This window comes from Colossoma macropomum, unplaced genomic scaffold (genome assembly GCF_904425465.1).
Source record: "Colossoma macropomum unplaced genomic scaffold, Colossoma_macropomum, whole genome shotgun sequence".
NCBI lineage: Eukaryota > Metazoa > Chordata > Actinopteri > Characiformes > Serrasalmidae > Colossoma > Colossoma macropomum.
The window spans coordinates 26,761,584-26,788,914 of NW_023494805.1; the positions used below are offsets into that span (position 1 = coordinate 26,761,584).

General features: G+C 39.2%; 1 protein-coding gene across 1 annotated transcript; it reads left to right on the forward strand.

Moving 5' to 3' along the window:
* Positions 1–2,495: 2,495 nt before the first annotated feature.
* acap1 (ArfGAP with coiled-coil, ankyrin repeat and PH domains 1) lies at positions 2,496–27,025 on the forward strand. The gene is made up of 23 exons (XM_036596430.1): positions 2,496–3,186; positions 7,594–7,651; positions 9,617–9,736; positions 10,701–10,754; positions 10,893–10,951; positions 11,899–12,082; positions 12,501–12,545; positions 12,755–12,850; positions 15,025–15,099; positions 15,202–15,314; positions 15,695–15,746; positions 15,859–15,959; positions 16,797–16,908; positions 18,165–18,364; positions 18,715–18,784; positions 19,108–19,202; positions 19,936–20,129; positions 20,391–20,438; positions 21,206–21,378; positions 22,257–22,366; positions 22,483–22,593; positions 23,143–23,201; positions 25,695–27,025. Exons 1-23 carry the CDS (start codon positions 3,134–3,136, stop codon positions 25,793–25,795), a joined length of 2,283 nt encoding a protein of 760 aa, XP_036452323.1. The 5' UTR covers positions 2,496–3,133; the 3' UTR covers positions 25,796–27,025.
* Positions 27,026–27,331: the final 306 nt, after the last annotated feature.

Sequence of the window (27,331 nt, forward strand, 5' to 3'; positions counted from 1 at the left end):
AACTGCAAAACAGCCTGTTTTAAATTCATGGTTTCTGTAATGTCGTGAACAATCAAAACATTTGCATATATCTGCCTGTATAGCAAACATCAGTTTAGCACCTCTTACACTGAAGTTATAAGGAACGTTTCAACCTGGACCTCTTTTTGGACTAAGCACAATACAGAAAAGCCAATCAGAGTATAGTTCATTTACATACACACCATAGTAGATCATTCTTAGCACTGCAGTGACACTAATGTGGTGGTGATGTGTTAATGTGTGTTGCACTGGTACTAAGAATAGTCCACCAACCAAAAATATCCAGCCAACAGTGTCCTGTGGGCAGCATCCTGTGACCATTGATGAAGGACTGGAGGAGGACCAACACAACACTGTGCAGCAACAGAGGAGCTACTGTCTATGACTTTACATCTACAAGGTGGACTAACATGGTGGATGTGTCTGATAGAGTGGACTTTGAGTGGACACAGTGTTTAAAAACTCCAGCAGGACTGCTGTGTCTGATCCACTCACACCAGCGCAACACACCATGTCTGTGTCACTGCAGTGTTAAGAATGATCCACCACCCAAATAATACCTGCTCTGTGGTGGTTCTGTGGGGGTCCTTACCATTGAAGAACAGGGCCATAGGGGCCTAACAAAGTATGCAGAGAAACAGGTGGACTACAGTCTGTAAAGAACTACAAAGTGCTCCTATATGGTAAGTGGAGCTAAGTGGAGTCCAAAGATTTAAAAAAGAAAGTTTCTTTATCAGATTTTAATTAAGTAGTAAATCCATTCTTACATTACAAAAAAATATGACTGGGGTCGGTCGGGTGTGGGGAGTTCAAATGAGATTTGCTTAGGGCCCCCAAATGTTAAGAAAAGGCCAAAAGTTAAAAAAAAGAAAAAGAAATCATAAAAATAAGGAAATTCATATGCCAAGCTTCATATGCGTGCAGCCCTGTGGCCTCACAGATTCAATGTGACATTGGTTGTTTCAGAGAACATGACAGAAAGTAGGCCTAAAGTCTGTAAGACCGGAATCCATGGGACTATATTCCGTATATTTGAACTGTAAGAAATACACAGTGAAACAGTGTGATGTGCTTGTGTACATATTTACTTGCTTACTGCGTTCTGTACACATGCTTTTACATGCCTCAAATGTTCTATATATGTTCTTAACTGCAGCAAATCTGTTATGTCTGAATGTGGCTGTTGCTCCATCCTCATTGCTGTTATCTTTGGTGATTTCTCTGTCTCTAGTGTGAGGTGGGGCACAACAGGTTTAACCAGTCCACTGCTCAGAGTTGTATTAGGAAACCTGCCTCAGCAGTTCCACAGAACTCTGTTTAGCTATACTCCACTATGTGATCCTCATAAGGGACAGGCACTGTTCCTGAAAACACAGCATCCTTCCAGACAGTATGTGTACATTTGTGTCTGTGGTAGCAACTCTGCTTACAACAGGCTTACATGATAACATTTTTCCTGAATTTATTTTTTTCTTGGGAGGTCTACTTACTATTTGTCTGGGGTTCAATACCAAAAACATAATCATTATCCATTTTTACCTGAACAATTTCAACCTATCTGTATCCCTTAGAATTAAACAGGCTGTTTTGGTTACTGTGCCTTTAATACTGTGACATATGTAAATAATCTTTGTTCGGATTGGCCTCCTTGTACTGTGCTTTAATCTAAAAGCAGTCTGTATTAAAACACTATGCATAAGTTCACCGTGAACAGGTGGGGCAAACCTGTTGTGGACTGAATGGGAAGATATATGTATATGCCTTTAGTTTTTGTGATGTCACAAAAACAATGAATTTAAAACAACCGTTTTGCAGCTTAGGGTTTGAATGGTATGTTTTTTAAACATTATCAATGTTTAAAGGCTACATCAAACTTTAGATTTCCAAAAAATTAGAAAAAATGTGGTTTTCCATGACATCCTTAAGGTCAGGGATTTAGCTCAACCTAATCCACAAATAGAATAGAATAGAATAGAATAGAATAGAATAGAGTTCAGGATGGAATCGGTTGCACAATATGCAGTGAGTCACTCCGCGTGATGACTCTGCATAAGCCAGGATAAAAATACTGCGCACAGCTGCACGCATGGTTGCCCACTGTCTTGAAGACACTCTCTGTACTCTTTTTCCTCTTAATAATAACTATTACTGTTGCTATAATTATTATGTAGTATAATGATTATGTTGAACTTCCTTGGAGTGGCGAGAATGATGATCATCTTTGTAGTGAAATGTCTACGAAATTTCATGAGCTCAGAGTCACTTACAAGTTTCCGAGTCAATAGTTTACTTTCAGGTAGAGCACCCGGAAATTGAGTGCAAGTTATGTTTTTCCCACCTGTATTCCGACAAGTCCCGCCCCCTGCTCGAGCAGTCCGCCGATATTAGCCAATCCTGATTCAGGTGGCGCTCTACTGCTAGTCAGTTCTAGAACTGCGGGGCGTGGCTTTCCCCGAATACAGGTGGTAGAAAAACTCCACTGGGGGGAGGTGGACCAACGGCTGAGGAGGCACAAGAGACAACAAGAGACAGGAAAGAGAAGCGTGTCCGGTGACATAAACTAATTCCCTGAGGAGCCATTACTTCCCTAGCAAGGTTTAATCATATAAAAAAGGCTACACGAAGAAGATATAAAGGTAAAAAGTTGTGAGGAGAGGCGGAGCGTGCGACTGATGAGCTCGCGCGCTGGATAGGAAGAAGTAGAAGGAACACACGCTGAAGTAACGTTGGCACAAACCCCGCTCTCCTTTTTTCATTGTATTTATTATTGGCATTTTATACGTGTACATATGCCGTGATTTTAATTTTCGGATTAGTGGATTAGTGGAACTCCAGGACAAGGACCGGTTTCTGAAAGTATGAACTTTTCTGCTGAGGCGCCGCGCCACAGGTTCAGAACGAGCCCGTGAGGTGAAGTGAATGTCATTATTTGATTTACTGCGATGATGAAGACCAGAGTTTTGGACGCTGTTTAGCTGCTTATTAGCCTGCTCGGTGTGAGACACGGGACAAAGAGGGGACGCCAGAGATTCGCTCACCTTTTTGCGCACTTCCATGAGTCAAAGCGGAGTAATAATACTGTTCGTGTAAATTGTACGTTTCTAATGTCAAGATGACCGTGAAACTGGACTTCGAAGAGTGCCTGAAAGACTCCCCCAGGTTCAGGTAAGCTATGAGTCTAACCGCCTCCACTGTTAGCCTGCTGCACACAAAGTCATTGGGCTGGTAAAAATGTCTGGTTACTCTCTTATGTTAGCCCAGATCTGTCAGCTGATTATCAGCGCTCTCTGCTCCTAACACTAGTAACACCCTTCAGGTTCTGACCGCAGACCTTGACCTTAGCACGGCATGACTAAAGTTGCCAGATATTTGCGCATTTAAGCAGAAATCTGATGAGGGAAAACTTAATAGGCCGCAGCACTGATATTAACTTGTCTTCGAGAATTAAAGCTGTGCTGAGTCGAGCTGGAAACTGTGCGTGTGTTTAGAGGAATGGATGGAATGAATGGGATCCGGAGGACAAGGATTGAATCAGCACTGATGACAGGGAAGGGGAGGGGAAGACATCTAGAGCTTAAACGCTTGCCAGTTTAAGTAGGGTGTTTTTCGTGAGGGAGGACCTCGTTGTTCTTAATGTATTGTGAAAGATGGTAATTGTTAACTAAGAAACAAGACTTCTCCTTCTGAGAGTGTAATTTTACAGATGGGGGAGCAGAACTGAGGCAAATCCTGCTTAGCCCTGCTTAGTCAAATTATAGGTTCAGAGAAAAAGGCATTTTTATCTGACTTTGGAAAGATCTAATACTGGGGTGGTGTCGTTCTGGGTGTGGCTGTATGTCTGCCAGGCCACAAAGGAGTCACTGTGACATTAGCTTTTCTAATTTCTTTTTAATATTAGGGCTTTCTATCTGTTTTTCTATATATTTTCTATCTGTTTGTTCAGTTTAGTTTTGCTGACTCTTGCTTATAGTGTCTCTCTTTCTCTCTCTCTTTCTCTTGCTCTCTTTTTTTCTTGCCTGGTGGACTAACAGGGTGGAAAGTTTGAGTGTGTGTTCTCAGGCTGTATGTAGCAGTTCCGACACAGTTAGAGAAGGGGGGTGGAGTGGGTTACAGAACTAGGCCACAGCCAGCCAGAAATATACACATAGCTAAATGCATGCATATGCTTTCTTTCTCTCTTTCTTTCTCTCTCTCACTTGCTTTCTCTCTCTCACATGCTTTCTCTTTCTCTCTCTGTCTCTCTCTGCATCTTTGCTTATCTCTGTCTGCATGCACAGTAGTGTTAGATATGCGGCTGCCTTGCGTTCTGTCCCTGGTGACCAAGAACCACCCTAGCATTTACAGTACCTCGCACAGGCGCAGGAGAATGAAACGATGGAGATAGTGTTTGAGAGAAGGTGGAAAAAGAGGCCTTGGACATAAGCACAGTCCATGTCCAGTTCACTTTCCACTGCTGCCTCCCGTTGCTAAGCAACGGTGGGGTGCGAGCGGGGGAGGGGGGGGTGCAGAGTCAGGAAGTGAGACGATACCAACATGATAAACATGAGACAGGAAGCGTGTGTTCAGGGGTGGATCACTACGGAAACGTTAAGTCTCTCACAAGCACAGCAGACACACAAACCAACAGGCTCAGTCACTCACAATAATTATTATGTAGAAATTGTCCAGCAGTTGGGTCGTTTTACACTAATGACAGTTTGCTCATTGCAAAAATATTCTTTCTATTATAGATTTGCCTTGGGCCTCTTTCCTCCACCTTTTTCTGTATATATCTGTGCATTGCAGAGAGAAGAAAAATAACCAAATCTCCTTCTTCTGTTTTTCTACTGTTCTCTCTCTACCTGCTTCTGTTCATCTTCAAGTCTTTTCCTTCTCTCTCTCTATCTGCTCAGAGGCCTAGCGGAAGCCGCAAGACTTGCGCGTTGTCAGTGAACATGCATCACACTCTCAAAAACACATGCGTAAGATAGATGAGAGGAGATTCTAAATAACTCATATACACTGTTACGCATGGAGACACAAACATGGCAACCATTCTTGATTTACCAAGTACATGTGCAATCTGTTTGTCGAGCAAGGAGTTGTGCAAGCTTTAATTACTGAATTGCCTAAGCAAAGTTTGTGTGTCAGTGAGGGAGAAAGAGAGAGAAAATGATCTAAGATAGAAGTTTGTAGGAAAAATGTGATGGGCTCAAACAGCTCAAGCTGATGTGCTACAGTCAGAAATGCATCAATTACAAAGCATCAAAATGGAGCAACGCTGGCGAGTTACAGTACTGTGTAGAAGTAGGACAGCACCCTTCATTCATTTAATTTCCAGTCAAAAATGGCCATAAAGTACAAGTTAGTCATGATTTAGTAGATATTTTGATTTGATTTAGATAAAAGACAATGAACTTGCATAAGAAAGGAGAAAATAAAAATTAAAAAAGTGAAAGAACAGAAGTTTTCATGACTGGGGTTAAGAAATATATTAAGATATAGCCTCCTCATTCCCAGGACTGGTCACTTTAAAAACAAACAGTGTCTTGTTATGAAATATGTTCCTTAACTTAATATAATACGTGATTTTTTGTTTGTTTGTTGAAACATAATATACCGTGTCAAGTATACTGGATATTTAGGCTCATGTGCCCCGCATGAAATGTGAGAGGTTGAGGAGAAATGGACGTATTTATTATCACCAACATACAACACAAAGCAAGCATTAACTTTTCCTCTGTTTACTGTATGTACAGTTGCATGAAAAAGTTTCTGGATTCTTGGAACTACTTGGACTTATGCATGCATGGCTTTTAAAATATAGAATAATTTTCATAATCATTTTATGTCATAATAATAATCATAAACAAAGAGCTTTTTAACACAAAGCATATTCACTCATTTAAAGGACCAAATCTAGAATGAACAAATGGTTGAAACAATTGAGGTCATTGATGGGGAAAAAAGTGAAAAAACATTATATAAGCTATATTACGTATTACATAGACTTACATGTAATATTGCACATATCACATGCCTTTTATATGCTAGCCCAGTGTCTTAGAAATAACATTTCTGAAACACAGAAGTTGTTTAGTTAGGATAAGAAATATATTCATTTTCATGTGAGATTTTTTGTCTAATTCAAATGTCCAGTACACTGGACAGTGAAATCATTCGAAATCACTAAAAAACAATATTGTCCCCAAATTCATAGATCATCATCTGCTGTCACTCCTAAGCAAACATTAGATTCTACTTTTAACAAAATAAACAAAAATCTTGAATGATTGCATTTTGTAATGCCAAAGTCTATTACTCTAATCCAAACGTCCATATTACTGGACAACATTTTCTCAAAATCAGTGTACATAGAAATAAATGTCTACAATTTCCTTTATTACCTTTCACAAGAGGGACCTTCTAGAAGGACATACATACAAAAACATTTCTGAAATAAATACGGGATAATTTACAGTGTTTCTTTTGGTCTTGGAGGCAATGAGCTTATCTCTCCAGCTACCATATTTGTTTTTTTGGTTATGACTATAAAAAAAGAATACATTCTCTTCAGTGATCGACCGATAGAAAGAGTGAGTTCTGTAGAAATGTGTCATACCTGCATTTATAGAGCTAGAATACCTGGGAAAAATATATCCATATGAGGAGGATAGGGAAAATGGGACTCCTAACAACCGTCCAAGACCTGGTAGACCACCAAAACTGTCACCATCAGATAAACAGAACATAAACCTTTCATCTTTGAGAGAGAGGAGAAAATCAAGCTCTACTTTTGTTTCAGATCTGAAAAAAATCCACAGGTATTTCTGTCAATCCTGTGAGAAGACTCAACACTATGGGTCTATAAAGATGTGTAGCTGTCAAGAAGCCCTTACTGAAGGAAGGAAACAGACAAAAAAGAAGCTAGTCAAACAGAAAAGCAGTTGGTTTTCTCAGAACATTGGACTGTCCACCCCAGTACCCAGGCTTCAGCATCACTGAATGTGTGGAATTACTTGAATTTTGAGAAACAGAAAATGTAACCAATTTTCTAAGACAGAACTTTGGAGGTGTAAAAAAATATCCCTGCAGATTTATTTGAAAAACTGAAAGCAAAAAGAATGGAAGTTGCAATAAAGGCAAAGGGTGGACATACTAAATACTGAATTAATTAATATCATATTTAGATGTTGAGGATTCATTTAATTTTCTGTTAAATATTTTCTGCTTTTTCCTGATGATGAAAAATAAATAACTTGTACCTATTTGCTGTGTTTGACTGGAAATTAGAGATGAAGAGCGGTCTCTGACTTTTGCACAGTGCTGTAAAACCTTTGTATTGAATTACCATGCTAAAATCAACATAAACTTTTGGACAGCATGACCTTCATCAATTGCAAATCCTGAGAATGTTCTTAGAATAGTCTGAGAAAGTGGTGTCCAGTTCTGGACCTGGAGTTTGGTGGTTTCCCTGCTCTAGCACACCTAGTAGTGAGTTAAGCAAGGAAATCACCAGACCTCCAGGACTGCATCTGGATACCGTGAACTCATAACTGCAGGACTGAATTCACAAGAATTTACTGTTATCAGGGCAGCCATTGAGGATGTGGAGGGGGATGTGAATGAACTGGAGACACGTCTCGAGAAGGTAAGAGAGACATAACATTACCTAGAACCAGTTACTGCTGAGCAATATTGATAAAACTCTATATAATAATATTGTCCAAATATAATAATGCTGCCTGATGATGCTTACGTTTACATGAAGTCAATAAACCTGTGCTGGTACTCTGTGCCATTACTGTGTATTACTTTTAAGACACTTTTGTTTGTTATTTACTTCAGTGCACATCCACTTCAAATATATACACAATGTATTGTTAACTTTGTTCTTGACCAGAAAGTATGTATTCATAATCACAAAAAAGGTATATTTAAGAATGAAAATTGATGGGGAAACTTGATAAGAAACGACATCACAAATGAATAACATTAGTACTTTGTTGCAAAGCTTATGTTGACAGTTACAGCTTTGATCTTTTGTTCAGCTTTCCTATTCCTCTCAACAAACAATCTTCAGTTCCTCAAAGTTTTGAGGGTCCCACAACTTAAAAATCCTTCAGCGAAACCAGTGTTATATTATTTATATGTTTGGGGTCATTGTCTTGTTGAAACATCTTCTCCCCCTTCTTGGCCGATAATATTTAATTCTCCCTTGATATGTCCAGGTGCATTTATGCCTCCTTCAATGACGTTTAATGCCCTTTTACTGTTTGCAGAGAAGCAGCCCGATATCAAGATGCTTCCTCCTTCATATTTCACTGTAGGTGTGGTGTTCTTGGGATCATAACCTTTACTTAACCGAACATAACAAGCTGAATTGTTGCCAGACAGTTTTATTTTTGACTTGTCTGATGAGTACATTATTCCAGAAGAGTCTGATTTGTCTGAATGCTCATGTACAAATTGTAGGTGCACATCTCAGAGCATCTTTGTTTAGCAGAGCTTTTAAGTTGTCGTGCAACTCTTTTCGAGTAACTGCTGTTTTTTTCCTGCTCTTTTACCTTCTTTATTACTTACCATCTGAGTGAAATTGTGCGTGGTGCCTCTGCCTGAGGACAATTAGTTTTGTTTCTGTGAACTTTCCACTTGCATATTATTGAACCGGTTGTACTGACAGAGATGTTTAAGGTCTTTGCCATGGATCTGTTGCTTTTTCCATTTGAGTGTTGTTTAATAATGTTGTCTCTAAAAAGCTCCTTCACCTTCACCCTGATTGCACCTGATGTGCAAGCCTCAACACCAAGGGTGACGTCTTTTAAGATGACACCAAAAGCAATTCACACGAGAACTTTTTTTGTTTTTGCAGCATTAATCTTTTTATTTTTAACCTTTACTTATATGTACATTTTATATAGTGTATATACTTTTTTCAGTCGGTTTGATTTTTTTAAACATGTCTCAGTTTTTTACTTATGAATACTTACTTTTTTACTTTTTTTGTTCATATTTATAAGTAGAAAGTCAGACAAAGATATTGTCATTTTAAATTTGAAGTGGCTATATGCACTGGAAGTAAAGTTTTAAATAACAACAACAACAACAACAACCACAACAAAACAAAACAAATAAAAAAAAAGTGTCACCTCACTCTATGCCCCAGTGCTATAACTAGTTTTTTCAATTTGTTGTTCTTTTATGAGAATGGCATTGAATATGTGATCGCTACTCATTTTTTCTTCTTCGCATCACGTATTTGGAGCCTTAGTCATACTCATTTTGAGAGGAGAAGTGCCATTCTTCCTCTTGTTCATCTCTGAGAACTCCCACTGGGAGAGTTTAATGAAGAGAGGTAGTATTCAGGCTGTGTTCAGAGGAACTGGAAAGAGGAATCACCAGATCAATGGCTTTTAACCACTCGGGTCCAATTCCCCTTCAGCAGTCCACCAAATATTCTCAATTCTGACCTCAGTAAAGATAAACAGGGGTTCCAAACTTCCTCCTTAGGACTCATGTAAAGGTACTATTAAGATCATATGTCCGCAGAGGTACTGCGGATCGCTAAGGTCAGAAATTTTTGTATGCATGTCTGTATGTTTCTGTTTGTGTACAGTTGGTGAAGCAGTGTAACTCCATGCTGGAGGCAGGCCGTACATACTGCCAGCACAGTAAGAGCTTTGTGAATGGGCTCAGGGAGCTGGGGCACCACTGTTCTGAAGACAAAACTATGGGGGTGAGCAGAATCAATACACATTTAGAGACATCATTGTTTTTAGGTATAGCCTTGATTTATAAGTGAAGAGATCATATAGAGACACAGCCATGGCTGTGAAATCAGCCCTGTTATTTGGAAATGGAGCACATTTCAAATATAACTAATAATATAATCACGTATTGTGTCTTCATTAACTATCTACTGTATTCTGTATTCACTCTACATTATGTTGTTCACTATTTAGTGTTCAGATGTCACAGAGTAGCGCTCTCGCAAATCAAACAGTAATATTTTGCACTAATTGGAAATGACAGATTATTCTGGAGTCTTATTGAATGACATATGAATTGCCTCCATACAAACAACCACCAACCGAAGGTCCATATCCTAAATTTTCTTATTTTTTTCTCTGGGGTCCACTTATGATGTTTGGGTGGGTTTATGTATCAAAAGCAGTCATTGCATGATCATTCTGTTAATTTGTTAATTTTGTTAATGGCTGTTTTTGTTAATTTTTTATAAATGACCTCTGTCCTGGTTTGCTGCCCTGCAGACTGGCAGAAACACCACTTGTGATTTCAGCATGAATGGACAGAGCAAAACTACTGTAGGGTGAACAGGTGGATATTTGTAAATGCATTGGTTTTTGTGAAATCACAAAATCACTTAGCTACACAGTCTAACCCACAGATAGATAATAGGATGTGATCACTCATTATTATTAATGTGAAGAGGAACTTGAAAAAGTGACGATTATGACCACATGTTTGGCCGGTACAGTTTGCCTGTAGACCAGTGCGACCTGCAGTTCATGGTATCGAACAAAGCCATAGACAGGGAAGTGTAACAATGAAGATATGAATTTTGAGATCATTTTTTTTGTGTGAGTGCTTGTGTGTGGGGCATTGAATAATGAAGCTGTTGTGTGTGAGAATGTACAAGTGTTTAATGAGGTTAATGTCTGCCTGGGTCTCTCCTGCAGGACTGTTTAGAAAAGTTCTCCAAGAAGTTGTCCATCATTCTCAATGCTCATGAGGTTAGTCCAGACACCACACATTAATCCTTTTCACTGTTGCTGATGGTAACCAAGAAATATTCCCTCCCTGTCTCGAGATGTGTCTCTCTGTGCTCACTTTTTTCCTCTGTCTTTTTGTAACTGTCTCTTTCCTGACAGGAGCTCATTGAAACCACACAGAAGTCGGTGAGAATGAAGTTGCACAGTTTTGTGAAGGAGTGAGTTCCAGTAACTGTTCTTTTCAATAATACTCAAATAAAATGTGGGATGGCTCCCAAAACTTTAGCTGAAACTTACAGCAGAACATGGATTTCACTAACTGAAGAAAGCTGAATCTATGTTGCTGGTTTGGGAGGGATTTCAGTGAAGAGTGTTCATGTAGCTCCTTCTGTGTAATCTTCACCAGTTTTAACTGGTACATTTTTTTTGACCAAGAACTATATGCATCATTCATCTCAGATTAAAGCACTGCTATTGGAGCTGGATTAGTTTTACATGGAGGTTCTGTTATGTCCTTTTAAAGGGTCCATGTCATGGAAAACCACATTTTCCTAACTTTTTTTTTTAATAAAAGAGCTTAATGTAGTATGTAAACATACCATGTATTCCCCAGTCTATAAAGTCCATATATGTAAACCAGCCTGTAGAAACTACCCATTTTGAATTCATTGTTTTTGTGATGTCACAAAAAACAACACATTTACTTCCAACAACACATGTATTCTTCATACACCCAATGTTTTAGTGTGGACTGCTTTTTGAAGGAACCACAATACAGGGCAGCCAGTCACAATGGAGGATTGCAAGAGAAATGCAAGAAAAATGTAGAATATGGGCCCTTCAAGGGATTCGACAAGCCAATTTATACAGGGCAAGGTATCTGTGTCATTTCCCCAAATTATCACAGATATCGCAGATTAAAAAGTCAAATCCTGCATGGTGACCTCAGTGTTACGCAACATGCACCACACTTGGTAACGAAAACAACACAGCGCAGATTTTGTTATCATTACTATAAGGCCAATTCAAACAGGACTCCTATTACTGAAAATGCTTCAGGTTCAGCTAATTACTGATAAATCAGCTGTTTTGTAACATAGAAACCCCTTTCTAAATTAATATTTCAAATGTGCATTACATTATTTTCTATCTCTGTGTGTCTCAGGGATGTGAAGCGCTTTAAAGATGTACGTAAGGAGTTTGAACGCAGTAGTGAGACTCTGGAGACAGCGTTGGGGAGGAATGCTCAGGCTCCACGGGGTAAACAGCATGAAGTAGAGGAGGCCAGCCTGTCTCTGTTGAATGCCCGCAGAGTCTTCAGATCAGAGGCTCTGGACTATGTACTGCAGGTACACACATGCGCACACACACATGCACTTAGGCACATGCTATAATTGGTGCCTTTACACATGTTCATGCACTATGCACACAAGCGAGCAGTCTAAGGGAAAAAATGGCTACGGTTTGAGTACCACAACCCTCCCCATTCACACATCAAACTTAATAGTCATCAGAAGGGCAGAAGAAAGCAGAGGCCCAGGTACGTTGCAGCAGCAGAAGTGTTCTCACCTCTGTTTTAGGACTGCACTGTGGTCAAATTCAGCAGAAGCTGCCTCTGGCTGTACGCTCACAGTTAAAAATACCGTAAGACCAGCAGCCACAACCGTTCTTAGCAAAGAGGCATTTATTTTGTGTCTCTCATTATCTTGCACTCTATCTCTCCCCATTTGCTTAGTTTGTGTCTCTCACTCTCCCTTTTTGAACTAGATCAATGTTATTGAGTCCAAGAAGAAGACTGAAATACTGATGGCGGTACGTGTCTTTATGTAATAATCACGTATGTAATGGTTTCTAAATAGGAACCAAAACTGGCCAAGGAAGAAAAAAAATCTGATTCCTCAGAACACTCTCTTTTCTTTCTCCCTCTCTCTCTCTCTCTCTCTCTCTCTCTCTCTCTCTCTCTCTCTCTCTCTCTCTCTCTCTCTCTCTCTCTCTCTCGTGTGTGTGTGTGTTTGTAACAGATGCTCTCCCTGATGGAGGCCCAGGCTCTGTTCTTCCAGCAGGGCCACCAGTCCCTCACAGAACTCGAAGAGTACCGCAGGCAGCTCAGCGACGAGGTGAGAGAGAGATAAACTGGCCTTGGCCTGAAAGAAGGGAAATAGGGGTATAATGAAAGAAAGAATAAATAAAGAGACAGGCAAAAGAGTTACAGGGTTGATTTAGGGCACATTCCCACTTGGCAGGTTTGGTTTCATAAAAAAAGATCTGGTACAATTGGTCTGTTAGTGTGGTTTGTTAGAACAAGTGAGAATACTGTCATTCAAACTCTGGTGCACACCAGAAAAGTGGACGAAGACCCCCTGAGGGTATGGATGCAATCTCCTGAAGTTTGAATGCAACGCAGACCCCACTTTGTCATGGAAAAATCACAATACCACATGGCCTTTCATAGCTTATTGCTCTTGAATATCACAAGGCCAATAAAATAAGACATAAAACTCACAAGCTCAGCTACACCAGAGGACAACATGGTTCAGAGAGTTTGTTGGGTGTTATCCCAGTTATTGTTGCCAAATGTATATTATACATTTTTTTTAACCCATACGACTTTTGATCTATTGCTTAGATGCCAAATATGTCAGTGTTACTATTTAGTGAACCACAACCAAAATCCAACAATGTGTCATTTTCTGCTTTGGTCCAGACCAAGGGAACCAGACTACAAATGTAAACAATGATGTATTTATCTGTTAATTTGTTATAGGGTAGAGAGATTGTAAAGAGATTAAAGAGATTTTTTTGAAGCACTCCCATTTTCCTCCTCATATTTTTAGGGAATATAAACGGCACAGGGACAGTCCACGGGGCAACTATCATGACAGGAAGCTGCCAGCCTTAGAGCAGCAACAGGAAACAGTGCGCATCACACTGCTAGTCACGTGTCTGTTTTTTTGGGTGTGCTTGCCATATATTTCAGCGTTTATTTCAGCTTTTAAAGGAATTGTATGGCATTATTGGCTATGTGCAATGTTTCCTTATAAGTATATTAAATGAATATTGTAATCTTTGACTATACATTTAAAAAATATTATATTATGTCTTATTTATAAAAGATTCTGTATAAACCTTTATCTTAGCAACCTTTAGTTTCAGAACCTCAGGTTGGACATTAAGCTTTTAGTAAAGTTTTCTGTTATGGTTATCTAACAAGTGAGCCGTTTGAGACAGGAAACACAGTCACCTTCTACTGGCCTGTGAAAGCCACAAAACCTGCTACAAAACTTCCTGCATGCACAGGAAATGGTGACAGACTGAGTGAAAGGATTATACCAAAGCGCTTGATCTTTCAGACGTACATGGCTTTAAAAACATCATAATTGATTGGAAGCCTAGAGAGCAAAAGAGTGAACTCAAAGACAGTGTGCAATGTGCAGGAAAGAAAGAAAGAAGAGACATCTTCATATTTATGTTAAAGCATTGCTGAGGTGACAGAAGTAGGGAACATAAAGAGATTGTTTTAGGTGATACTCGAAGCCAGAAAACACAGAATGAATGAGGATTTGATGCTCTCTCCCAGTAGAAACTGTGCTTACCATGTTGAAAAAAACAAATCTGACATAAAATTTTTGGCATACCAAAATAGAGTTGAACCTCGAGAGAGAGAGAGGAGGGGAGAAAATAGAGCAATTAGACTTGGATAAACGTGTTGACCTACATTCTGGACTTCTGGACAGGAAACTGGTCAAGCGCCAACATTTCCTGCTTCCTGTTTTATTCAAGGAAGTCTTGAATTCCATGCACTTTGACCTGCTGCTGAATATGGACTCCAAATTGATTTTAAGCAATTATACAGAGGCAGAAATAAAAGTGATATTCAGAAGCAGAGGGAAATATAATAGCAATACTTTTGATAGCAGTATTTAGAGGATAGGACAAAAAAGAGCAATAGTTAGAGGGAAAAATGATAGCAATAGTTAAAGCTAAGGCAAAAATAAAAATGATGTTTGGGGGTTAGGGCATTAATAATAGCAATATTCAGAGGCTGAGGCAAAAATAATAGTAATATTTAGAGGGTAAAGCAAATGTAATAGAAATATTCAGAGGCTGAGACAAAAATAATAGCAATATTCAGGGGTAAAGCAAAAAGAACAGCAATATTTAGTGACTGGGGCAAACAGATAACAGCAGCATTTAGAGGCAAGAAGGCTTTTCACATGGGTGACCTAATATGCAGATAGATTAAGACGATGTCTGTTTAACCCTCTCTCTTTCTCTCTTAATCTCTCCTCAGCACACTCAACTAGTTTTGAATTCTGCTAGAGAGAAAAGAGACATGGAACAGAGACATGCTGCAATCAAGAAAAAGGTGATTCTCACATGTACACACAAAAACACACAGACTAAGCAGTATGTCATCCTATGTTAAGTGTCTGGTGTCATGGTGACATATTTACAATTCCATTATCAGGACGTATCTTATGACGACTTGATCATGGACTTCAGTCCAGATGCACCCAGTGGCATCGTGATGGAGGGCTACCTGTACAAAAGAGCGAGCAACGCCTTCAAAACATGGAGCAGGTGCCACACTTCCCTCTCCTTCCCTTCATTTCACTCTTTCCCTTTAGCTCTTTATTTTAATTGTCACTCTCATTTTAAAGTGATTCTTTTTCCATCCATGATGTCACTCATTTGTGTATTTGTGGTTTTTGTTTTTACAAATAAATGTAATAAAGCCCTGTCCTTATATTCCCTGATTTTAAATTAAATGCATTTCATTAGCCATGTGGTCTTTCTGTCATTCTTTGGCCCAAAGATAGCTGCTGCTATTGTGAGTAACAATGGCTTACTTGATTGCATTAATTTTGTGGTTTTGGACTGTGTGTGTGCGTGTGTGCGTGTGTGCGTGTGTGTGTGTGTGCGTGTGCGTGTGTGTGCATGGGTTTGTGTCTTTGCTGCAGGCGGTGGTTCTCAATTCAGAAAAACCAGCTGGTCTACCAAAAGAAATACAAAGTGAGCATCACATGATTTAAAAACCTTTAGAACAATGCACAATCTCTCTCAGTTACTCACACACACATAGGCCTACACACAGACATTCACCGTTTGTGTCATTATCTTCCAGGAGCAGCCGACAGTGGTAGTGGAAGACTTGCGGCTCTGCACCGTGAAGCCCTGCGCTGAGCAGGACAGAAGATTCTGCTTTGAGGTCGTCTCACCCTCCAAGTGAGTGAGGGATAGAGGGGGTGTGTGTGCAGTACTGTGCAAAAGTCAGACACCACCTTCAGTTATTTAGTTTCCATCAAATCAGCCATTAAGTACAACTTTTTTCAGGAGATATTTCTTAGGAGATTATATATAATTTATTCTACTTGCATAAGGAAATGGAAACTCAAAAGAAACTAAGTGAAAAAACAAGAGTTTCCAAAACTGGACTTTACAATGATTAAAGAGACAGAAAAAGTTGGACCTCTAACAAACAGAAATTAAAGCTTTCATATTTAAGGTAGAGAAATGAAAAAAATCAAACTCCACTCTTGCTTCAGACCTACAAAAAAAAAGATTAAATGTAAATCGGACAAAGAACTGCTGGTGTTCACAGAACAGTGGACTGACCACCCCAGAATCCAGACCTCAACATCATTGAAAGCATTTGGGAATACTTGCATTGTGAGTAGAAGAAAATGCAACTTTTAAGATGGAATTGTAAAGTTGCGGAAAAATATCCCTCCAGATTTTGTTTTTAAAAATCTAACACAAGTCTCTCTAGATTTTGTTGTTAAGGCTTCTGTGCTTTTTTTCCTTCAAAAGGAATAATTTGTCCTTAAATGCTGTTTGACTGGAAATTAAATAAATGAAGGATGGTCTCTGACTTTTGCACGTACTGAATGTGTGATGTGTGTGCTTGCTGGCATTGATATATTGTGAATGAACTAAATATTTGTAAGTTTTATAAATAAGTGTTACCTAAGCTGCAAAAATGACACAAACAGTACATGAAATATGAATTGTGCCTAGTTCAGTGTCTCTAAGCAATGCGTGGGTGTGTGTGTGTGTGTTTAGGAGCTGTCTGTTGCAAGCAGATTCAGAGCGACAACAGCAAGGCTGGATGAGTGCTGTGCAGAACAGCATTGCCTCGGCATTTCAGGAGAGGAGAGAAGACACGCTCAGCCCTGTAAGACGCACACACACCTAAACATACGAGTGTTACACTTGCTTGTGTACTAAAGATACAGCATAACACCCGCACACAGCTAAATACCTGGAACCACTGAGCATGAGCATGTAGCTTGTGTTTTTTTTTTGTTTTGTTTTTTTTTACGTGGATTTAAACATGGAATTATGGAATTATGTTGTTGTACAGTGAAAAGGAGGGAATTGTATGCATTGTAATTGGATGCACGTGACATTGAAATCATATCAACGTCAACCGACAGTTTCTTTAAAAATGGTCTCTCAGCACTGGACAGATAATTAGACTTGATTTGATGATGTATTTATTGTTCTCTAGAGGAGCAGATCGCTGTGGTGTAGCTGGGCTACTGTGCTAATGAATATTCTCTGTAAAGCTAATCCAGGTGGACCTAATTTCTATGTTTTGTAAATGTTGATGTGTCCCCATTGGCATATATGTACATAAAGAATGTCGCCTTTTGGCATCGGCCCATATTGGTACATTGCTCATTGTAAAAGTTTTGTGACAATGAAGTTCAGTTTGTTTTCTTTTTGGACGTTTTTGTTCCAAATCAGAAGATGAATATGTGCAGAAAGCTTGTATTTTCGAGTAGTTTTTTGTATGTATTCTAAAACAGGCGTGTCCAGTTTTATCCACAATTGGACGATAAGGCTGCAGGTTTTCATTCCAGCAAAGCAGGAGCACATGTGATCAGTTGTTGAAGACTGAAGCTGACTGACTTAATAAGTGGAATTGATTTTTTTTTTTTGCTTAAGGCTGAGCAGAGTATCTCAAAGGAACATAATAAGAGTCTGGTAATGTCAAGTTGCAGACCCAATTCAGTAAGAGGAACATAACCAAACAGTAATTTTACATGTATGCGTTAACCAGAGCAACATACAGTTTAGTCTTGTTACAGAGGTGAATGTAGCATTACGAGTCTTGTCCAGTGACTCCTATTCATATAGCATGGTGTGTTTGCCCAGGCAGAGAATCGAACCCCAGTGTCTTGCATGGAGGGTAGCAGAGTTACCCACCGCATTACACCAGCTGCTGCATTTAATATTCTTTAAATGTGTCAATATTTATGTTCATCTAAAGTTGGGGGTCTAAGTACAACAAATTATGCTATTCAAACATGGTTTTGAATAAATGAATATGTTTCAGTACCTCTTTCACTGTCACAACATTTGTGCTTCTCACTGAATGTATTTACTTGTCTGATGTTTGTGTGTGTGTGTGTGTGTGTATTTCAGAGAGAGCGCTGTAGCTCAGTGTCAGCGGGCAGTGTGAACTTGGTTGGTGGGGAGCAGCAGGATTCAGGCTGTAAGGCACTGGAGGAGGTGCAGGCTATCCCGGGGAACGGACACTGTTGCGACTGTGGAGAACCAGGACCAGACTGGGCTTCGATTAACCTGGGAATAACACTCTGTATCACCTGCTCTGGAATTCACAGGTAACACACACACACACACACACATGAATAGTGCTATGTAGGAGGTGCTAAAAACAAAACACCAAAAAAAAAATGAGATGTGTGATTGAATGTTAGCATGAGATCTAGTTGGTATTATTGAATGATATTCAATGAAATATGCACTGATATTTTGACCTGAACATGACAATTTAAGAACAATTCTGAATTGTTACCAAAATGATAAAATTCAATCATGTTGTGGTGAAAATTCAAGATTTTGTGAAGATGTGAATCGTTTCCTGAAGAATCTGAATCAGATCCCTGTCAGGTCAGAGATCTACATGTTGACTGCTGTAACATTCACACACCTTTCTCTTCTGTCTGTGTAGGAGTCTGGGTGTCCACTTTTCTAAAGTCCGCTCTCTAACTCTGGACTCCTGGGAGCCAGAACTCATCAAAGTAAAAATAACCCCCTCTCTTTATCTGTTTTTCATTTGGACATCTGACAGTTTTATATTGATAATTTAGACGTGACCTTTGTTATTTACACTCTTGCACCATTGACTCACTCCTTCTATTCTCCCCTTATTACATGCATCTCTCTCCTTCTCTCTATTCCTTCATTCTTGTCTTGCTCCTTTTGTCTGTCTCACTGATCCTTCCTTCCTTCTCTTGCTCTCTGTTTCTTCTTTGTATCTCTTTCTCTCTCTCTCTTTCTCTTGCTCTTTTTTCTCTCTCATCTCTCCCTTTTTCTATTCCTCACTCTCACTCTCTCTGTCTAGCTGATGTGTGAGTTAGGAAACACTGCCATTAACCGGATCTATGAGGCGCGCATTGATGAGATCACCATAAAGAAACCACACGCCTCAAGTCCCAGGTAGGAGGGGATGCTGTCATTTTCTCACCTTTCACCTCCGAGACACATGTGTAAATGCTCGTAATGAGTCTGTTTTACATGTACATTTTTTACACAATGCAAACCAAGTCTTTGAGAAAGGTTCATGGTTTTATTTATGGAAGATTCCTATACACTGCCCTCTGCTGTCTCCACACTGGAATTACACATGCTTTTCTCAACAGACACTGGATTACCACTTCTCACTTTATTAAATGCTGTTACAGTTTTGTTGTAACTTCCTTATCCTTTCTTCCCCTACATGCATCTCAAAGATGAATGACAGGTAACATGGTTGTTGGTATTGCGGTTGCTTATGCTGTGCTGTATGTTTATGTATGATCATATAAAATGCATTCTGCTTATGTTGTGAAATGAAATGAGACAGGAAATCATTCACACAAATTAACACACTGGTTATTGAACTACATGTCCATGAATGACTTGGCCTTTATCATCTAATCCCTCACATTAAGGCATGTGGGCAGCTTTGTATTTTAAGAAGCCAAATAAAACTCAGTATTGCTGCATTCTGTGACTTGAAAATTGCAACTGAGATGTGAGCAAAAAATGCTATTCTGGAAGTGAATAATCTTATTAATGGCCTTAAGCTTTAGAGGATTTTTGGGTTTGAATGTTTGTTTTATTCGAAAGCAAGAAACAGTAACAGTCTGTGTTACTGAATAAAATACTACATTGTTCTGTCTTTCCTCAGGCAGGATAAGGAGTCATGGATTCGTTCGAAATACGTGGAGAAGAAATTTATTCACAAGCTTCCTGAAACAGGCCGTGCCCCACCCCTGCGTCGCTCCAGTGCACGCCGTAACAGAGCAACCACTCAAGAGAAACCGGGCACACGTCCTGTACTCAAACCCAAACCCAGCAGGGCCACCCTGCCACGCCTCACAGGTATGTATATATATATATATATATATATATACACGCATGCACTTGTGCAGACTGTATACAATATAACTGTACATGGATCCACTGCACTTGTGTTATGTGTGTCCTGCAGAGTTTTGCCTATCAACAAAACATAGTCACAAACACTGGACATGCAAGACATAATCTATATGCGTGGTGGAACAGTAACAGATCTGTGATCGTTTTTGTTGGCCTTGAAATAAACACACAAACTGAATTAATGTCATTTGATGTCTTTTGCAGGCCTGAACCCAAGTGAAATAATGAAGAACAGCATTGACTCTCACAAAGGTCATACAGACACACACAAACACACATACAAACACACACACATACATAAAAATACTGAAGATGCAGTAAATTTACACATACAGTATCTGTTTGTGTCTTGCTTATGAAAATGATTTATCACAACCAGCCCCACATTCCACCTGAAATACATAATGGAGTATCGAAGTGGGTGAGCTTACCATTCAGAGTACACTGGGCTCATCAGGAGGTGGGGCTTAAAGACATAGGAGCTCTAACAGAGTGTTTCAGACAGAGGGTGAAGATGAATGTGCTTTTGGAACATTGAATCAAGTAAATCTGTTCCAGATAGACCCCAAAAATAAAATTATGAAAATGAGCATAATAGGCACCCTTTAATTGTCCAAAACCATGTATGGTTTTCGGTGCAGCCAGTGTTCTGAGTAATTTTGCAAACTATGTTTTTTGCACAATGTTTACAGTTCCACATGATGTCTTCATTATTATTACAAAATGTGGAAAATAAAATACTGAACAAAAAGAAAACCTGTTCTGTGAGTAGTTGTGTCCAAATGTTTGACTAGTTGTGAAAATATTGTTCGTTACCATGTAAAAATGTAAAATACGTGAAAATACAGATGTAAACACACATATGTTTCTATCAGCATATATGGATCTATATGTGAAATGTACATGTTGTGATCCTGTGTAATATGTTGTTGAACACAGTGATGACATGTCATGTAGATGTAGAGTCCTTCTACTCCACATGCACCCTCACCCTCTGCTCTCTGTGTGTTTGTGTGCAGATGATGAAGAGGAGGAAGATTTGAGCGGTCTTCACCCCGGCGCTCTGCTCTATCGTTCTGCAGCACTTCAGCACTTCCCTGTCATGGCCGACGCTCTGGCACACGGAGCTGACGTCAACTGGGTTAATGTAGCCGAGGACAGCAAAACACCACTCATACAGGCCGCTACCGTGGTGAGTGTGTGTGAGAGCTGTATGTGCGTATTTGTGTGTTTTGTGGTGTCAGCATCATAAGCAGAGCAGAGAAAGCCACTCTGCATTCGTGTTGTAACAGGAAGAAGTACTGACATTTGACCAGTGTGAACGTGTTTGTTGTACTGTTGACTTTGTTGGTGTCTGTTTACATACATATTATTGGTCTGGTAACAAAACATTGCAGGTCTGAAATACTTAGCTGTAATATATGCTAATCTAATCGCATTCCAAATAATTTTGTGCCATTTCTTTTGGTCTGTTCAACATAAAAAGTTCATGTGATGTAAAGGTCAGCTGATGTTTTTAAATGCTACAAAAAAATAAAAAAGGAAAAACCCGTTGCGAAATGACAGTGGCTGTGTGCGTATGTGTGTGTATGTCAGGTATTACTGATCATCACTGTCCAAAGAGAAACAAAATAATCTCCAACATAGTAACTTTACAGGAAAAGGCAAAAACATTCTGTAATTTCAATGTAAGTTGATTCAAAGAGGTTTTATTCCAAGTGATTTTTTTTTTTCTTCATTTGGACAGCAACAAAATGGGGGACTGGTCAGTGTCAAAAAATCAATATCACAATATTTTCTTGTTAAAAAATTTGCACCATCAATTATATCCCTACCCCTGCCATACCCCCATGTTCTAATTGGTTGCCCTGTAATTGTGCCTCACTCAAAAAGCAGTCTGAGCTGAAACACTCTAATTACTTTGGTGTGAATGTGCTGGGCTAAACTGCTGCATGCCAAACAGGGGAATATATGTAAACATGATGGTTTCTTGTCAGTCATTGTACATACTCACTTAACCATATCACCCAGGCTTTAAGTGAGGGTCTTAATGTGTCTTCTGCTTTACAGAATTCCCTGGCAGCGTGTGAGTTCCTACTGCAGAATGGCGCTAATGTTAACCAGGTGGACTCTATTGGAAGAGGACCCTTACACCATGCTACTATACTGGGACATACAGGGTACACACATGCTGCAGTATACTGGAATTTAAAAGAACAGATTTGTGAAAAAAGGCTGTAATTAAACTAAAGTACACTGATCCTTCTGTTTGACCTATGTGTGTGTGTTGTGGCAGGCTGGTGTGTCTGTTTCTGAAGAGAGGAGCGGACTACAATGCAAAGGATATCCACCAAAAAGACCCGATCAGCATAGCTGTAGATAGCGCCAACGCTGACATCGTTACACTGTGAGTGAGTGGGAAAAGTGAGGGATACAAAAGGGACTGACTAACATTGTAAAGGCCAGAGCACACTGATCCAGCAAGAACCAATAATCCCAAAATGTGGGAAGACTCTGGGATGTTCTCTTCATTCACAGTGTTTTTAGTTGTTCTTCCCCATTCTCATTGTTCTAGAATGTTCTCCCCATTTACATTACATCTATTTCTAAACCGTTGCCAATGTTAGAATGTCGGTGTTTTGTTGGGTTAATGCCTTAATGCCTTAATCTTGGCCAATGGCTTTATGCCTGTTCCAATCTGACAAGCCTAATAACTAGTGTGAACTTGGGAGAACCTTGTAGAATAGCGTAAATGGAGGAGAACATTCTAGAACAGCATTTAGGCGAGTTGTTTGTCAGGCGCTCTGGCCTTCAGGGGTTACCTATTACAATATACTGTATCACTGATCTGAGATTGGCATTAAAGGGCAGCTTCTACCAAAGCATGCTATTACAAGAAATAAGAGGAAACTGTTGAGAACCTGACTCACCAGTATCTGATGCCTTTTATTCACAGCCTTCGAATAGCCAAGATGAACAAAGAGATGCGAGAGATGGACGGCTTCGCCCAATCAGGTCACTCCGAGGGTTGTGCTGGTGGGGGTGGGTCTGGGGATCTGATTGGTCAGACCAAGAAAAGCTTTCAGGCGTTTAAGAACCACCTTAGTGGTTGGACCTTGGGAGGGCAGAACGAATAGATGGCCTATTTCAATGTGACAGGCAACTAAGTAGATATGGAGTCAGTGGTTCTTTAGTGGATATGTGCAATATAATTCAAATATGTATAATCCCACAAACACTTCAACAGAGCAAACTCCAGTGAGTCAGAATAGGCATTATTTGTACTGCCATTGTTTAAAGTAATGTAGTGTAATGTAATATAATGTAAAGTGTATTGATATGTATATTTTAATATCTTGTGCATATGTACATAAGTAATTATGTGGTTAAATGCTAGAAGAATAGAGAAAGACTTATGGGATCTCTGGTGTCAGATGGTATCACAGATTGAAAAAAAAAGTTAAGCTTTTTTTGATTATTAGTCATTTCACTTAGGTACATTTTGGCATTCATGGGGAGTTTTCTTTTACCAACTGGTACAGAATTTTCAAATTCAAAGCAGTTGCTCTGTGGTTGTGGAGTGTGTGTAATATTTTCAGTATAATTAGCACTCATTCTGTGTCAGTTGTGCTGACTCGCAGTGCTCTTGTCTTTTGCATCAGTTGTTCGCTGAGGAGCTTCATTATGGCAGCTTGTTCCTATGTCAGTGTCTCTGTGTCTATGTTGCTGATTGTGGGTGTATGTGTGTTTTGTGTGTCCTGAGATGGACGGCCAAGTGTCCACTGCTTGCAGTGTGTGTCGTCTGCGCTGCGTGTCACAGGTAATCGATCTGGCAAGCTGCCTTGCCTTCACTTCCTTTTCCTCATCTCCTATCAGCTCATGTGTAAAAGCAAGACTAACACTTTTACCCACACTCTGAACATTTCCACTCACATTTCGTACCACCCATAATGACTTTAGTCTGACCTGCATTCCAGTGTTTTAGGAGAGAAGGAAAAGGAACATAAAGGTTCTGTTGCAGTGCTTGGGTGCAAATCCCTGCTTTTACTTACAAAATTTTTCTGATACTAATATTGCTTAAAATCCAAAATATTCCTCTAGTCCTTTCATTCTGCTGTTCTGAACTTTTTTAACCCTTCAGTCTATCATTTATGGAATAGGAAATTTCACTCAGATTGTTTTTTTAAAACCTGACTGTTGCTCAGTATAGTGTGAGCCTGAGAAATCAAGTAAACCTGACTTTTTTTGTGTGTTTGTGGTTGTGTGTACGGTACTGTGTAAAGTCAGAGACCACTCTTCATGTATTTAATTTCCAGTCAAAACAGCTATTAAGTGCAAGTAATTAATTTTTAAATATCTGGAAGAAAATCATAAAATATGCACATTACATAGGAAAATCTAACATTGTTAAGTATTTAGTGTGTTCACCCTTTGCCTTTATTACAGCTTCCATTCCTTTCAGGAGACTTGATTTCTGCAGGGATATTTTTCACTTTCAAGTTCAGTCTTAAAAGTTGGTTGTTTTTTCTGCTTCTGACAATACCAGTAATCTCAAAGACATTCAGTGATGATGAGGTCTGGGCTCTGGGATTGTCAGTCCAATGTTCTGAGAACACCAGTAGCTTCTTAGTATGATTGGCAAATTCTCTATTTCCTTTTCTCAGTAACAGCTTCTTGACAGCTACACTTCCTTTCAGACTCAAAGTGTTCAGTCATCTTCTAACAGTAGAAGAAAGGAAACAGCTATGGATTTTTTTCAGATCTGAAGCGAGAGTGGAGCTTGATTTTCTCTTCTCTCTCAAAGATGAAAGCTTTAAGTACTGGATATCTGATGGTGACAGGTTTGGTGGTCTAGGCCAAATCTATATTGGTCTATATTCTGAGTCCCACTTTCTCCATATCTTTACATTTTGTGAACTCTGGTTTTGGAAATTATTTTTCCTACTTATTTTCCTTTGACTTTCTCCTTCCTTATCAAAGTGGATAATTTTTATATCTAATATCCTCAGAAAAAGATGGGTGCTTTCTGACTTTTGCACAGTACTGTATATTGTTCTATTTGTGTCTGTATCTGTGTCTAAATGTGTGCATGTCATTACAAGAATATAAGCGGATGATTTTCCTTAATAATCCTTAATTGTGTATATTAATAGAATGCATACAAGAGAGATTTACAAAAGGGATGGAAGGAATCAAGTGTGTGATACACAAAGCACACATTAGATTTGGTGTAATGAGAAGCTGAGGTGTGCATTGGTTTTAAGTGTCTAGAGTAATGTATTAGCGCTCACTTTTTTTAAAACTTCAATTACTATGCTAATTTAACTTTCAGATTAGATCGCTAAGACTAAAGGAAAGAGATGCAGAAGATATGTTTGGTATATATGTCTGTTGGAAATATCATTTTGAATGAAACTAAATGTAACCCTTCCCATCTCCTTATAATCCCCCCCCATCACCTCACCTTTCTCTGTCTCTGCCTCCTTCACTCTCTCTCTCTTTCTGCAGGTGATGAGACGTACCATGATATCTTTAGGGATTTCTCCCAAATGGCCTCCCACAACCCAGAGAAGCTGAAACGCCGCAGTGCCGACATTAAAACCCCATAACCACCAGGTGGCACTGCTGCCAGTGCTACCATGTTCTGTACACAAAGACATGGGCAGAAAAATTAATGTTTACTTCATAATTGATCAATCCATGCTCCACCCACAGATGCGTTCTTTCATAGATCCTGTTGCAAAACAAAAATCCCATTTAACCTAATAAAAAAACTGTAGCACACAACACAGTTTTTGTCAAAGCACTTAAATTTGGAGTTATTCACCTGAAATTTTTTTGCATGTGTGGAAAGTAACACATTTAGGATAGATTATTTGTAGTTTTTGTGTAATCAACCAAATGTTTGCACGGTGGCAGTTTGTTGTTCTTGTTGTTCTTGTTGTTCTTGCTGTTTAGAACCTGCCCAGTTTCAGTTAGCTATAACAACGGTTAGCTACAGCAGCTCTGTAATGTAACATTTTAAACTGGAAACTTCAGCGTTGTAGCAGCTGTAAACATAGTGTGCTTCAGTTTCTCATCGGGTTCAATGGAGCTTTTGCCCAAGTTCTGTAAAGCTCATCTAATCTCACAACACTTGCTATGAAAGAACATGTCTATAGGTGGAGCACAGTTGGATCAACTGGCTGGCCATGATGCCAGAAGAGAAAACGTAATTGTGAAATGCATGCTGCTGTAAAGTCAGCGCGCAGTTATCAGCTGCAGTTTGTAGTCATCCTGGATCTTTGAGCCTGAGCCCCAATAGATCGTAGTGATCAGCTCATTCCATAGACGCGCAGTAGAGCTGCCATTAAACTGCAACCATTTGTCCTTTTGCTCTGCAATCACCAGCATTCTCTTAACTCACATTGGTACTCAGGAGGGCTCTGGATTGATGAAATCAACTCTTTGATATCCAGTCAAATTGAACTGATCATGGTTCTATTTCACAATCCAATATTCTTTTATTACAGCAATATCGTAAATTTCTATTTTATGTTTTATCCTCAAGACTGAATTAAATTTCAGTGTGAACAATTTACTTATGCCAGTGCTTTTATTTCTCCCTCTGAAACACAGTGTTAGTTTATCTTGTCCATCTTTAACAGCAGCTGGAAGTTGTTGAATTCCTGTTTTTTTCTCCTTTTGTGACCAAACATACAATTCTATGTTTTAAATTTCTTTTCTTTTTCCTGTTATATAAACATTGTGTTTTGTATGCATGTCTGTTCCAAGCAACAAAAGATTTATGCCCCTTCTGCCCAGGGAAAAATAAACTCGCTTGCTAATACATGTCTCCTTCTAACGCTTTGACTTGGTACTCAGAAATCTACCACGTTTTACTGTATTGTCTATCTGTTTTAAGGCTGCCACTGTTGAATATATTAGTAATTAAGTAATTTATTATTTTTGACAATCAACAAATCTTTTATTTTCAAAGAGCAAATAAAGATGGGCTTATCTAAACAATAACAACACAAAGTATATCAAAGATTCCAAAAGTTATGATGAATCATGATGACATAGAACTTTGTGTGTGTGTGTGTGTGTGTGTGTGTGTGTGTGTGTGTGTGTATATATATATATATATACACACACACACACGT